Here is a 13,490-nt window from a genome sequence, read left to right on the forward strand (position 1 = left end):
TCAAATTGTAAAAGAAGAAGTAAAACTGATACTGTTCGCAGATGACATGATAGTATACATAGAGATTCCTAAAGATGCCACCAGAAAACTACTAGAGCTAATCAATGAATTTTGTAATGTTGCAGGATACAAAATTAATGCACAGGAATCTCTTGCATTCCTATACACTAATGATGAAAAACCTGAAAGAGAAATTAAGGAAACACCCCCACATACCATTGCAACAAAAAGAGTAAAATACCTAGGAGTAAACCTACCTAGGGAGACAAAAGACCTGTATGCAGAAAACTATAAGACACTGATGAAAGAAATTAAAGATGATACAATCAGATGGAGAGATATTCCATGTTCTTGGATTGGAAGAAGCAATATTGTGAAAATGACTATACTACCCAAAGCTATCTACAGATTCAATTCAATCCCTATCAAATTACCAATGGCATTTTTTAGAGAACTAGATCAAAAATATTAAAATTTGTATGGAGACACACAAACGACCCCAAATAGCCATATCAGTCTTGAGGGGAAAAAACGGAGCTGGAGGAATCATACTCTGTGACTTCAGACTATACTACAGAGCTACAGTAATCAAGACAATATGGTGCTGGCACAAACACAGAAATATAGATCAATGGAACAGGATAGAAAGCCCAGAGATAAACCCATAAACCCACGCACCTATGGTCGACTAATCTATGACAAAGGAGGCAAGGATATACAATGGAGAAAAGACAGTGTCTTCACTAAGCAGTGCTGGGAAAATGGACAGCTACATGGAAAAGAATTAAGGTAGGGGCTTCCCTGGTGGCGCAGTGGTTGAGAGTCTGCCTGCCGATGCAGGGGACGTGGGTTCCTGCCCCGGTCCGGGAAGATCCCGCATGCCACGGAGCAGCTGGGCCCGTGAGCCATGGCCGCTGAGCCTGCATGTCTGGAGCTTGAGCTCCACAACGGGGGAGGCCACAACAGTGAGAGGCCTGTGTACCACAAAAAAAAAAAAAAAAAATTAAGTTAGAACACTCCCTAACACCATACACAAAAATAAACTCAAAATGGCTTAGAGACCTAAATGTAAGACCGGACACTATAAAACTCTTAGAGGAAAACATAGGAAGAACACTCTTTGACAAAAATAACAGCAAGATCTTTTTTGATCCACCTCGTAGAGTAATGGAAATAAAAATATAAATAAAGAAATGGGACCTAATGAAACTTCAGAGCTTTTTCAGAGCAAAGGAAACCATAAACAAGATGAAAAGACAACCCTCAGATTGGGAGAAAATATTTGCCACCAAATTAATGGACAAAGGATTAATCTCCAAAATATATAAACAGCTCATGGAGCTCAATATTAAAAAAAACAAAAAACAAATCCAAAAATGGGCAGCAGACCTAAATAGACATTTCTCCAAAGAAGACATACAGATTGCCAAGTAGCACATGAAAAGCTGCTCAACATCACTAATTATTAGAGAAATGCAAATCAAAACTACAATGAGATATCACCTCACACCAGTTAGAATGGGAATCATCAGAATATCTACAAACAACAAATGCTGGAGAGGGTGTGGAGAAAAGGGTACCCTCTTGCACTGTTGGTGGGAATGTAAATTGATATAGCCACTATGGAGAACAGTGTGGAGGTTCCTTAAAAAAACTAAAAATAGAATTACCTTATGACCCAGCAATCCCACTACTGGTCATATACCCAGAGAAAACCATAATTCAAAGAGACACATGCACCCAATGTTCATTGCAGCACCATTTGCAATAGCCAGGTCATGAGAGCAACCTAAATGCCCATCGACAGACTATAGAAGATGGATATAGAAGATGTGGTACATATATACAATGGAATATTACTCAGCCATAAAAAGGAACAATATTGTGTCATTTGTAGAGACGTGGATGGATCTAGAGACTGTCATACAGTGTTAAGTAAGAGAGAGAAAAACAAATATCGTGTATTAACCCATATTTGTGGAACCTAGAAAAATTGTACAGATGAGCCGGTTTGCAGGGGGCATAAATAGAGGCACAGATGTAGAGAACAAACTTATGGACACCAAGCGGAGAAAGTGACGGGAGGGTGTTGGTGTGGTGAATTGGGAGATTGGGATTGACATATATACAGTAATATGTATAAAATGGATAACTAGTAAGAACCTGCTGTAGAAAAATTAAATATATAAGATTCAAAAATTCAAAAAAAATAGTAAGTACCTAATGTCCTGCCTGGCCTGATGTATGCCTCAGTTAATGTTAGCTTCCTCTTTTACTTTTTTCCCTCTGGTGAAAAGCACATTCCTTACAGATCAGAGGTCCCTCAGTTCTGTGCTGGCTTCTTGCCCAGCAGCAGATTGCCTGTAGAAATAAACCATGGGTGAGGTATTTTTTTCTTTCTGTCTATGTGTTCCCCGTGCTGCTTCTTCGAATACCTGGCACACTGTAGGGGCTCAGTGAGTTTAGATTTCATATGTGACAACACAAGCCTTTTACGTGAATTTCTCAACGTGGTGCTGAGAGGATTGCCGAATGTCAGCCTTAATCTGTGACAAACTAGTATTCTTAGTGCTCCTTTGGAGACTGTGTGATTTCTTATTGTGCTGAGAGGCAGAGAGCTTAATTAAATTTTATACTTGAAGAGAGTGACGACTGAGTACTCCATCCTTCATAAGGCTTTTCAACTCTTTATTTTCAGTTAAACCTTCTGGGATTTTTTCCTCATCTTTAACATCATCTTTTAATATGCAATACTCAAATGCTTGAACAATATCAAAGAACTCCTCATTCACAGAGGCAGTCTTAGGTTCCAATTGCCTTGGAGATATTTTACTTAGTATTTGGCTGTCTAAATGCACTGTAGATTAACATTTAAAAGGTATATTCACTGTTCACTATTGTGTTCCTTCTTTGTCCTTTAAAAAATTAATGTAGTTAATGCATGTGAAAAATATTGAGAAGAGAAGGTAACCTGCACACAGGTGCGTTTTAAGTGCCATTCTCTGAGCAGCAGCTCCCAGAGCCTTTAGCTATACCAATAGGAACTACCCTTTGTGTAGTTGGAATTTTTCAAGGTTATGTTTGAGGAAGCCGAAATTACTGAGACCAAATTAATTCTCTCTTGCCTTTTTTTTTTTCCTTACTGGGAACTAGAGAGATTGACCACATGAAACCTGACACTGTGTTATGCATTCTCATTTCTGAGCAGACTGAACTAAAATTGTAGACATGTTAATCTGTGCCTTCTCTCCCACCTCTAGGAGCGGAAAAAGAAATTTGAAAAGGATGGAGAGAGGTTTTATTCCTTGCTGGATCGGCACTTACATTTGTCTTCCAAAAAGAAAGAATCTCAGTTACAAGAGGTATGCTCAAACAGCCTGCCCTGCCTTCTATTGCCAGCTGTGCCTTGATACATGGCAGCTTCCTATTGCAAGGCTTTCCTCATACCCTGCCTCAGCAGAGAACCATGTATAATAGTTGTGCTTGCAGATAAAACCATGGACAATGACTCAGGAGCCCTGAGTTTTCAAGCCACCTTCTCCACAAACTCACAGTTTGGATATTTCTTTTTTGTCCTCAGTTTCTCTATCTATCAAAGGAAGAGTGGTACTCAAAGATCTCTAGAGTCCTTTTCAGTTCTAAGTTTCTGATTCTAGATTACATATTAGGATAGAGTTAAACTAGCGCTGTATTTGATAGATCAGGAGTAGATCTACTTTTTTCCCATGAGGTGTTCCAATGGTAGGGTTTTTTTTTTTTTCTTTTTGGTCCTACACTGGGACTACAGCTTATATGGCACTTCCACTGACTTCAGTTCAAAGAAGCCACTACTCAGTGAGTGCCTACCACATGCCAGGCACTATGCTGGTTGCAACAGGACTACAAAGACAGTAAGACGTACTTCCTGCTCTTCTGTAGCTTACAGTTAGGATGCTAAAATGAGAACACACATGACTCTTATATAAGTAGAATTTTTTTTACATAATGTAATGTGTATGTGGTGTCCTTGTAGGGATATGAAGGTATTTGGAGAATAAAAAACTTACATTTGGACGTGGAGAATTGCCTTTGTGGAAGAATGTTGCCCTTCTAAATTTGAGGTGGTAATATGATTATATGTAAAGTGTTTGACAGATAGAAATATAGAAATGGACCTTTCAAGTGGAGGGCAGTGGCCCCAAGGATGGAAAACAATGTTTGGCTAAAGGTTTGACCAGAATTTGCATTACTATTGGAGGATAGTGGAGGGCAGTGGCCCCAAGGATGGAAAACAATGTTTGGCTAAAGGTTTGACCAGAATTTGCATTACTATTGGAGGATAGTGAAAGACAGGAAAGGATCAGGAAAGTTGTAGAGATACTGTGGTGTAGTAGGCTCAGGAGTTTGCTTTAATTCTGTTGACCGTGGAAGAATTATTGAAGGCCTTTGGTTGTGCAAGCAATATGAGTACAATTCTATTTTAGGAATCTTAAACTGGTTGAAGTTGTAGGATGAATTAAATCCGGGAGAGACGGGAAGCAAGAAAACCAGTTTAGGAAACTATTGCAATGATCTAGGGGAGAAGTTCTGAGTCAGAAAAAGTGGCACTGGGGAAGGGAAAAACAGGAATTAACTGATTAAGACTTATTTACTGGTAGAATGGATCTATGTTTTGGATAAAAGATCCAGTAAGAGATAGAGATATTGAATGTTCAAGTATAAAAAGAGATACCCAACTGAATGAAGTCATAGACATGAGCTTAGAAATCATCTTGTCCATGGTCACACAGACTGTGGCAAAGCTGAAACTCATCTCATGACACCTGATTTAGTGAGTATCCATCACAGAATGTGAGGTACTTGAAGGTGATGAGTCAAGAGACTCAGTGGTAGATGGAGTTAGTGTTGAAAGGTTGAAGGACTGCTTCTCTTCCATAAACTGGAATGAAGTACTAGTCTGGGGTCATCTGCCATTTTCCTCTTGCACAATTTTGCTTTCTTCCTTTTCCTTCTATTCTGTGCCAGGGTTCCTATGCAGAAAAGAGTTAACATAACTGGCCCAAGACTTCTATGCTTAGAAAAGTATGCTTACAAGATTAGCTCTTTTTTTTTAACATCTTTATTGGAGTATAATTGCTTTACAATGGTGTGTTAGTTTCTGCTTTATAACAAAGTGAATCAGTTATACATATACATATGTTCCCATCTTGGCTGGTCTCTGGGAACTTGGCTGGTAAACAGTACCCTACACTGATATAAAAGTTTCCCTAAGTGGTAAGAGTGACTCCTTGTGCCTAGACTGCCTGTACAAACAATGTGGTTTATACTAAACACCTTATTTTCTTCTGGGAGTCGAGAAGTTTGGTACATGCTCAGCAGAGGGAGCCTGTGTACAGCAATCAATTTAATACCTAGGGCACTTAGTATCTAATGAGCTTCTCTGGTACACAGCATTTCATGTGTTGTCATAACTTGTTGCTGGAGGAATTAAGTATTTCCTGTGTGACTGCACTAAGAGAGAACTCTTGGAAGCTTGAACCTAGCTTTCGCTGGACTTCATCCCATGCATCTTTTCTCTTTGCTGATTTTGCTTTGTATCCTTTCACAGAAATAAATCTTAACCATGTGTATGACTATATGTGGAGTCCTTTGAGTCCTCCTAGAGAATTACTGAACCTGTGGGTTTTAGAAGCCCAGACACAGTCCAAACTTTATTCTTTTAGAGCCTTTTGCAATGAAAGCTTCTAGCGTGTCCTAGCAGTTTGGTGCTGTATCTAGATGTCCCTGGTAGCTTTCCTAATGAGCAAGAATGCAGCCTTTGTGTTTGTCTAATCAAAACAAAGCTGGGGGACCTTGGATCACTCACTTCTTTTTTAATATTGAGACTATTTTTAGAGCAGTTTTAGATTTAAAGAAAAATTGAATGATAAGTACAGAGAGTTCTCATATATTCTTAATCCCCTGCATACAGTTACCCCTATTATTAACATTTGCGAGATACATTTGATACAGTTGATGAGCCAATGCATTGCACATTCTATAGATTTTGATAAGTGTATAATGACATGAATCCATCATTACACTATCATACAACATAGTTTCACTGCCCTAAAGATCCCTAGGCACCACCTGTTCATCACTTCCTCGTTCCATACCCCGGCTGACCCCTGGTAGCCAGTGATCTCTTTATGGTTTCCATATTATTGCTTATTCCAGAATGTCATATAGTTGGAATTATATAGCATGTAGCCTTTTCAGGTTGGCTCCTTTCACTTAGAAATGTGCATTTAAGGTTCTTCTGTGTCTTTTCACAGCTTGATAGCCCATTTCTTTTTAGCACTGACTAATATTTCATTGTGTGGATGTATTACAATTTGTTTACCTATTCACCTATCAAAGGACATCTTGGAATCCTCCAAATTTTGTCAACTACTATTAAAGCTGCTATAAACATTTGTGTGCAGGTTTTGTGTATATAACTTTTCAAATAATTCAGTTAAATATCAAAGACCACAATTACTGAACTGCATGGTAAAAGTATATTTTGCTTTTTAAGAAACTGCCAAATTATCTTCCAAGGTGGCTGTACTATTTTTTTATTTCTGCCATCAGTGAATGAGAGTTCTTCTCGCTCCACACTATAGCCAGCCTTTGATGTTGTCTATGTTTTGGATTTTAGCCATTCTAGTAGGTGTGTAGTGATACCTCATTACTTTTATAATTTGCATTTTCTTAATGCCGTGTATTGCAGAATATCTTTTTATATGCCATCTGTAGATCTTCTTTGGTGAGGTGTCTGTTCAAATCTTTTGCCCGTTTTCAATTGGGTTTGTTTTCATATTATTGTATCTTAAAAGCTATTTGTATATTTTAGATACCTGTCCTTTATCAGATATGTTTTACAAAGATTTTTTTCCAGTCTGTGGCTTATCTTTTCACTCGACAGAATTTTTCACAGAGCAGAAGTTTGTAATTTTAATGAAATTAAACTTATCAATATTCTCTTTCATGGATCATGCTTTTGGTGTTATATCTCAATCGTCATCACCAAATCCAAGGTCACCTAAAATATCTCTTATGTTATTTTCTAGGAGTTTTATAGTTTTGTGTTTTACATTTACTTCTATAATCCATTTTGAGTTAATTATTATGCAAGGTGTAAGGTCTGTCTCTAGATTCTTTTTTTTTTTTTTGGCATGGGGATATACAGTTGTTCCAGCACCATTTTTTGAAAAGACTATCATTTCTCTATTGAATTTTCCTAGATCCTTTGTCAAAGATCAGTTGAATATGTTTATGTGGATTTATTTTAGGCTCTCAATTCCATTCCATTGATCTATTTGTTTTTTTCTTTCACCAATACCATACTGTTCTGATTACTATAACTTACCAGTAATTTGAAGTCAGATAGTGTCAATATTTTGATTTGTTTTTCTCCCTCAGTATTGTGTTGGCTATTCTGGATATTTTTGCCTCTCCATATAAATTTTAGAATCACTTTGTTGATATCTAGAAAATAGCCTGCAGGGATTTTGAATTGGACTACATTGAATCTATAGATCAAGTTGTGAAGAACAGACATGTTGATAATATTGTCTTCCTATATTTATACGTGGACTATCTCTCCATTTATTTAGATCTTTGACTTATTTCATTAGAGTTTTGTAGTATTCATCAATGTATCTTGTACATATTTTTTTATTTATACCTAAATACTTCATTTTTTTCTTCTAATGTAAATGATACTGTGTTTTAAATTTCAAATTCTGAATGTTCAGCGTTAGCATATAAGAAAACAATTGACTATTGTATATTAACCTTGTATCCTGAAATTGTGCTATAGTTCATTAATAGTTCCAAGAGATTTTTGTATATTCTTTAGGGTTGTCTACATACATAATTGTGTCATGTGCAAAAAAGGACAGTGTTAGTTCTTCCTTCCCAATGTATATACCTTTTATTTCATTTTCTTGTCTTATTGCAATAGCTTGGAATTCCAATATGATTTTCATAGTTATTCCTAATCTTAGAGGCAAAGCATCTAGTGTCTCACCATTAGGTATGATGTTAGCTGCAGGATTATTGCAGATGTTCTTTATCAAGTTGAGGAAATTCCCATATATTCCTAGTTTGCTGAGAGTTTTTATCATGAATGAATGTGTGTTGGATTTTGTCAGACGCTTTTTCTACATCTCTTCGATCATATTATTTTTCTTCTTTAACCTCTTGATGTGATTAGTTACATCAACTGATTTTTGAATGTTGAACCAGCCTTGCATTCCTGGAATAAATCCCACGTGGTCCTGGTCTATAATTATTTTACACCTTGTTGCATTTGATTTGCTAATATTTTGTTGAGAATATTTGCCTCGATGTTCATGAGAGAGATTGGTTGTACTTCTTCTGTATTGTAATATCTCTGTCTGGTTTTGATAACAGGGTCATGTTGGCCTTAGAGAATGAGTTAGGAAATATTCCCTCTGCTTCTATTTTCTGGAAGAGAGTGTAGAATTTAGTATCATTTCTTCCTTAAAATGTCAGGTAGAATTCACCAGTGAACCCAGCTGGGCCTAGTGCTTTGTTTTTTGGAAGGCTATTAATTATTGATTCAGTTCCTATGTGCTGCTTTCACTGAATCCCACAAATATTAAATTGTATTTTCATTTTCATTTGAAAATACTTTTTAATTTTTCTTGAGGACTCCTCCTTGACCCATGTGTCATTTAGAAATGTGCTGATTAATCTCCAAGTATTTTGGTGTGTTCCAGCTATTTCTGGTTTTTGATTTCTGTGTAATTTAACTGTGATCTGAGAGCATACTTTGTATGATTCCTGTTCTTTTAAATTTGTTCAGATGTATGTCCCAGAATGTGATTGATCTTGGTGATTCTTTTGTGTTAGCTTGAAAATAAGCTGTTGTTGGATGAAGTGTTCTATAGATGTTGATTACATCTACTTGCTGATGGGGTGTTCAGTTCAATTATGTCTTCATAAGCATACCTCAGAAATATTGTGGGTTTGGCTACAGACCACTGCAATAAAGTGAATATTGCAATATAATGAGTCACATGATTTTTTTGTTTCCCAATGCATGTAAAAGTTATCTTTACATTATCCTGTAGACTGTTGAGTGAGCAGTAGCATTATATTTTTTAAAATGTACATACATTAATTTAAAAATATTTTATTGCTAAAAATTGCTAACTATCATCAGTCAATGCAGTGTTGCCATAGACCTTCAATTTGTAAAAAACACAATATTTGCAAAGCACAATAAAATGAAGCACAATAAAATGAGGTATACCTGTACTGATTTTCTGCTTCTTCGATCTGTCAACTATTGGTAAAGGAATGGTGAAGTCTCCAACTCTTAATAGTAGACTCATCTATTTCTCCTTGCATTTCTATCAGATCTTGCCTCACGTGTTTTGATGTTCTGTTATACATAATAAGGGTTGATATATATTCTTTCAGAATTGACCTATTTATTATTATGTTATGCCCCTTTTTTTTCCTGATAGCTTTCAATTCTCTGAAGTCTCCTTTTTTGGAAATTAATATAGCTACTCCAGCTTTCTTTTGATTTTTGTTGGCATGGAATATTTCTTCATACCTTTACTCTGAAAAATGTTTAAATTTTTAAAATTATTTTTTAATTGAAGTATGGTTGATTTACAATATTATATTAGTTTCTGGTGTACAACATAATGATTCAGAATGTTTAAAGTTCTACTCCATTTAAAGTCATTACAAAATAATGGCTATATTTCCCTGTGATGTACAGTATATACTTGTTGCTTATTTATTTTATACATAGCAGTTTGTGTCTCTTAATTCCATACCCCTATATTGCCCCTCCCCCTTTCCTGCTCCCCACTGGTAACCACTAGTTTGTTCTCTATATTAGTGAGTTTGTTTCTGTATTGTTATATACATCTGTTTATTTTATTTTTTAGATTCCACATATAAGTGATAACATAGAGTATTTGTCTTTCTCTGACTTATTTCACTAAGCTTAAAACTGTCTAGGTCCATCCATGTTGTGGCAAATGGCAGAATTTCATTCTTTTTTATGGCTGAGTAATATTCCATTGTGTGTGTGTGTGTGTGTGTGTGTGTGTGTGTGTGTGTGTGTGTCACATCTTATTTATTCTTTCTTCTTCTGTTGATGGACACTCAGTTTGCTTCCATATCTTGATAGTTGTAAATAATGTTGTTATCAATGTTGTGGTAGATGTATCTTTCTTTTTCTTTTTTTTTTTTAACATCTTTATTGGGGTATAATTGCTTTACAATGGTGTGTTAGTTTCTGCTTTTTTTTTTCATAGTTTCTGCTTTATAACAAAGTGAATCAGTCATACATAAACATATGTTCCCATATGTCTTCCCTCTTGCATCTCCCTCCCTCCCACCCTCCCTATCCCACCCCTCCAGGCTGTCACAAAGCACCGAGCCAATATCCCTGTGCCATGCAGCCGCTTCCCACTAGCTATCTACCTTACTACGTTTTTTAGTGTGTATATGCCCATGACTCTCTCTCGCCCTGTCGCAGCTCACCCTTTGCCCTCCCCATAACCTCAAGTCCATTCTCTAGGAGGTCTGCGTCTTTATTCCTGCCTTACCCCTAGGTTCTTCATGACATTTTTTTTTCTTAAATTCCATATATATGTGTTAGCATATGGTATTTGTCTTTTTCTTTCTGACTTACTTCAGTCTGTATGACAGACTCTAGGTCTATCCACCTCATTACAAATAGCTCAATTTTGTTTCCTTTTATGGCTGAGTAATATTCCATTGTATACATGTGCCACATCTTCTTTATCCATTCATCCGATGATGGGGACTTAGGTTGATTCCATCTCCGGGCTATTGTGAATAGAGCTGCAATGAACATTTTGGTACATGACTCTTTTTGACTTTTGGTTTTCTCAGGGTATATGCCCAGTAGTGGGATTGCTGGGTCATATGGTAGTTCTATTTGTAGTTTTCTAAGGAACCTCCATATTGCTCTCCATAGTGGCTGAACCAATTCACTTTCCCACAAGCAGTGCAAGAGTGTTCCCTTTTCTCCACACCCTCTCCAGCATTTATCGTTTCTAGATTTTTTGATGATGGCCATTCTGACTGGTGTGAGATGATATCTCATTGTAGTTTTGATTTGCATTTCTCTAATGATTAATGATGTTGAGCATTCTTTCATGTGTTTGTTGGCAGTCTGTATATCTTCTTTGGAGAAATGTCTATTTAGGTCTTCTGCCCATTTTTGGATTGGGTTGTTTGTCTTTTTGTTATTGAGCTGCATGAGCTGCTTGTAAATTTTGGAGATTAATCCTTTGTCGGTTGCTTCATTTGCAAATATTTTCTCCCATTCTGAGGGTTGTCTTTTGGTCTTGTTTATGGTTTCCTTTGCTGTGCAAAAGCTTTGAAGTTTCATTAGGTCCCATTTGTTTATTTTTGTTTTTACTTCCATTACTCTAGGAGGTGGGTCAGAAAGGATCTTGCTGTGATTTATGTCATAGAGTGTTCTGCCTATGTTTTCCTCTAAGAGTTTGATAGTTTCTGGCCTTACATTTAGGTCTTTAATCCATTTTGAGCTTACTTTTGTGTATGGTGTTAGGGAGTCATCTAATCTCATACTTTTACATGTACCTGTCCAGTTTTCCCAGCACCACTTATTGAAGACGCTGTCCTTTCTTCACTGTACATTCCTGCCACCTTTATCAAAGATAAGGTGTCCATATGTGCATGGGTTTATCTCTGGACTTTCTATCCTGTTCCATTGATCTATATTTCTGTTTTAGTGCCAGTATCATACCGTCTTGATAACTGTAGCTTTGTAGTATAGTCTGAAGTCAGGGAGCCTGATTCCTCCAGTTCCTTCTTTCGTTCTCAAGATTGCTTTGGCTACTCGGGGTCTTTTGTGTTTCTATACAAATTGCAAAATTTTTTGTTCTAGTTCTGTGAAAAATGCCAGTGGTAGTTTGATAGGGATTGCATTGAATCTATAGATTGCTTTGGGTAGTAGAGTCATTTTCACAATGTTTATTCTTCCAATCCAAGAACATGGTATATCTCTCCATCTATTTGTATCATCTTTAATTTCTTTCATCAGTGTCTTATAATTTTCTGCATACAGGTCTTTTGTCTCCTTAGGTAGGTTTATTCCTAGATATTTTATTCTTTTTGTTGCAATGGTAAATGGGAGTGTTTTCTTGATTTCACTTTCAGATTTTTCATCATTAGTGTATAGGAATGCCAGAGATTTCTGTGCATTAATTTTGTATCCTGCCACTTTACCAAATTCATTGATTAGCTCTAGTAGTTTTCTGGTAGCATCTTTAGGATTCTCTATGTATAGGATCATGTCATCTGCAAACAGTGACAGCTTTACTTCTTCTTTTCCGATTTGGATTCCTTTTATTTCCTTTTCTTCTGATTGCTGTGGCTAAAACTTCCAAAACTATGTTGAATAAGAGTGGTGAGAGTGGGCAACCTTGTCTTGTTCCTGATCTTAGTGGAAATGCTTTCAGTTTTTCACCATTGAGGATGATGTTTGCTGTGGGCTTGTCATATATGGCCTTTATTATGTTGAGGAAAGTTCCCTCTATGCCTACTTTCTGCAGGGTTTTTATCATAAATGGGTGTTGAATTTTGTCAAAAGCTTTCTCTGCATCTATTGAGATGATCATATGGTTTTTCTCCTTCAATTTGTTAATATGGTTTATCACATTGATAGATTTGCGTATATTGAGGAATCCTTGCATTCCTGGAATAAACCCCACTTGATCATGGTATATGATCCTTTTAATGTGCTGTTGGATTCTGTTTGCTAGTATTTTGTTGAGGATTTTTGCATCTATGTTCATCAGGGATATTGGCCTGTAGTTTTCTTTCTTTGTGACATTCTTGTCTGGTTTTGGTATCAAGGTGATGGTGGCCTCGTAGAAGGAGTTTGGGAGTGTTCCTCCCTCTGCTATATTTTGGAAGAGTTTGAGAAGGATGGGTGTTAGCTCTTCTCTAAATGTTTGATAGAATTCGCCTGTGAAGCCATCTGGTCCTGGGCTTTTCTTTGTTGGAAGATTTTTAATCACAGTTTCAATTTCAGTGCTTGTGATTGGTCTGTTCATATTTTCTATTTCTTCCTGATTCAGTCTTGGCAGGTTGTGCATTTCTAAGAATTTGTCCATTTCTTCCAGATTGTCCATTTTAGTGGCATAGAGTTGCTTGTAGTAATCTCTCATGATCTCTTTATTTCTGCAGTGTCAGTTGTTACCTCTCCTTTTTCATTTCTAATTCTATTGATTTGAGTCTTCTCCCTTTTTTTCTTGATGAGTCTGGCTAGTGGATTATCTATTTTGTTTATCTTCTCAAAGAACCAGCTTTTAGTTTTATTGATCTTTGCTATTGTTTCCTTCATTTCTTTTTCATTTATTTCTGATCTCGTCTTTATGATTTCTTTCCTTCTACTAGCTTTGGGTTTTTTTTGTTCTTGTTTCTCTAATTGCTTGAGG

General features: G+C 36.5%; 1 protein-coding gene across 6 annotated transcripts in view; it reads left to right on the plus strand.

The window, feature by feature from the left end:
- OPHN1 (oligophrenin 1) overlaps positions 1 to 13,490 on the plus strand; it is a 602,961-nt gene that overhangs the window by 325,793 nt on the left and 263,678 nt on the right. For 5 of the 6 annotated variants that reach the window (XM_067724252.1, XM_067724254.1, XM_067724255.1 and 2 more), the window contains one exon: positions 3,261 to 3,362. The exons of the other annotated variant lie outside the window; for it this stretch is intronic. In XM_067724252.1, coding sequence (XP_067580353.1) covers positions 3,261 to 3,362 — 102 coding nt within the window. The remainder of the gene's footprint in view (positions 1 to 3,260; positions 3,363 to 13,490) is intronic. 6 annotated transcript variants of the gene reach the window in all.

Source organism: Pseudorca crassidens, chromosome X (assembly GCF_039906515.1).
Source record: "Pseudorca crassidens isolate mPseCra1 chromosome X, mPseCra1.hap1, whole genome shotgun sequence".
Classification (NCBI taxonomy): Eukaryota; Metazoa; Chordata; class Mammalia; order Artiodactyla; family Delphinidae; genus Pseudorca; species Pseudorca crassidens.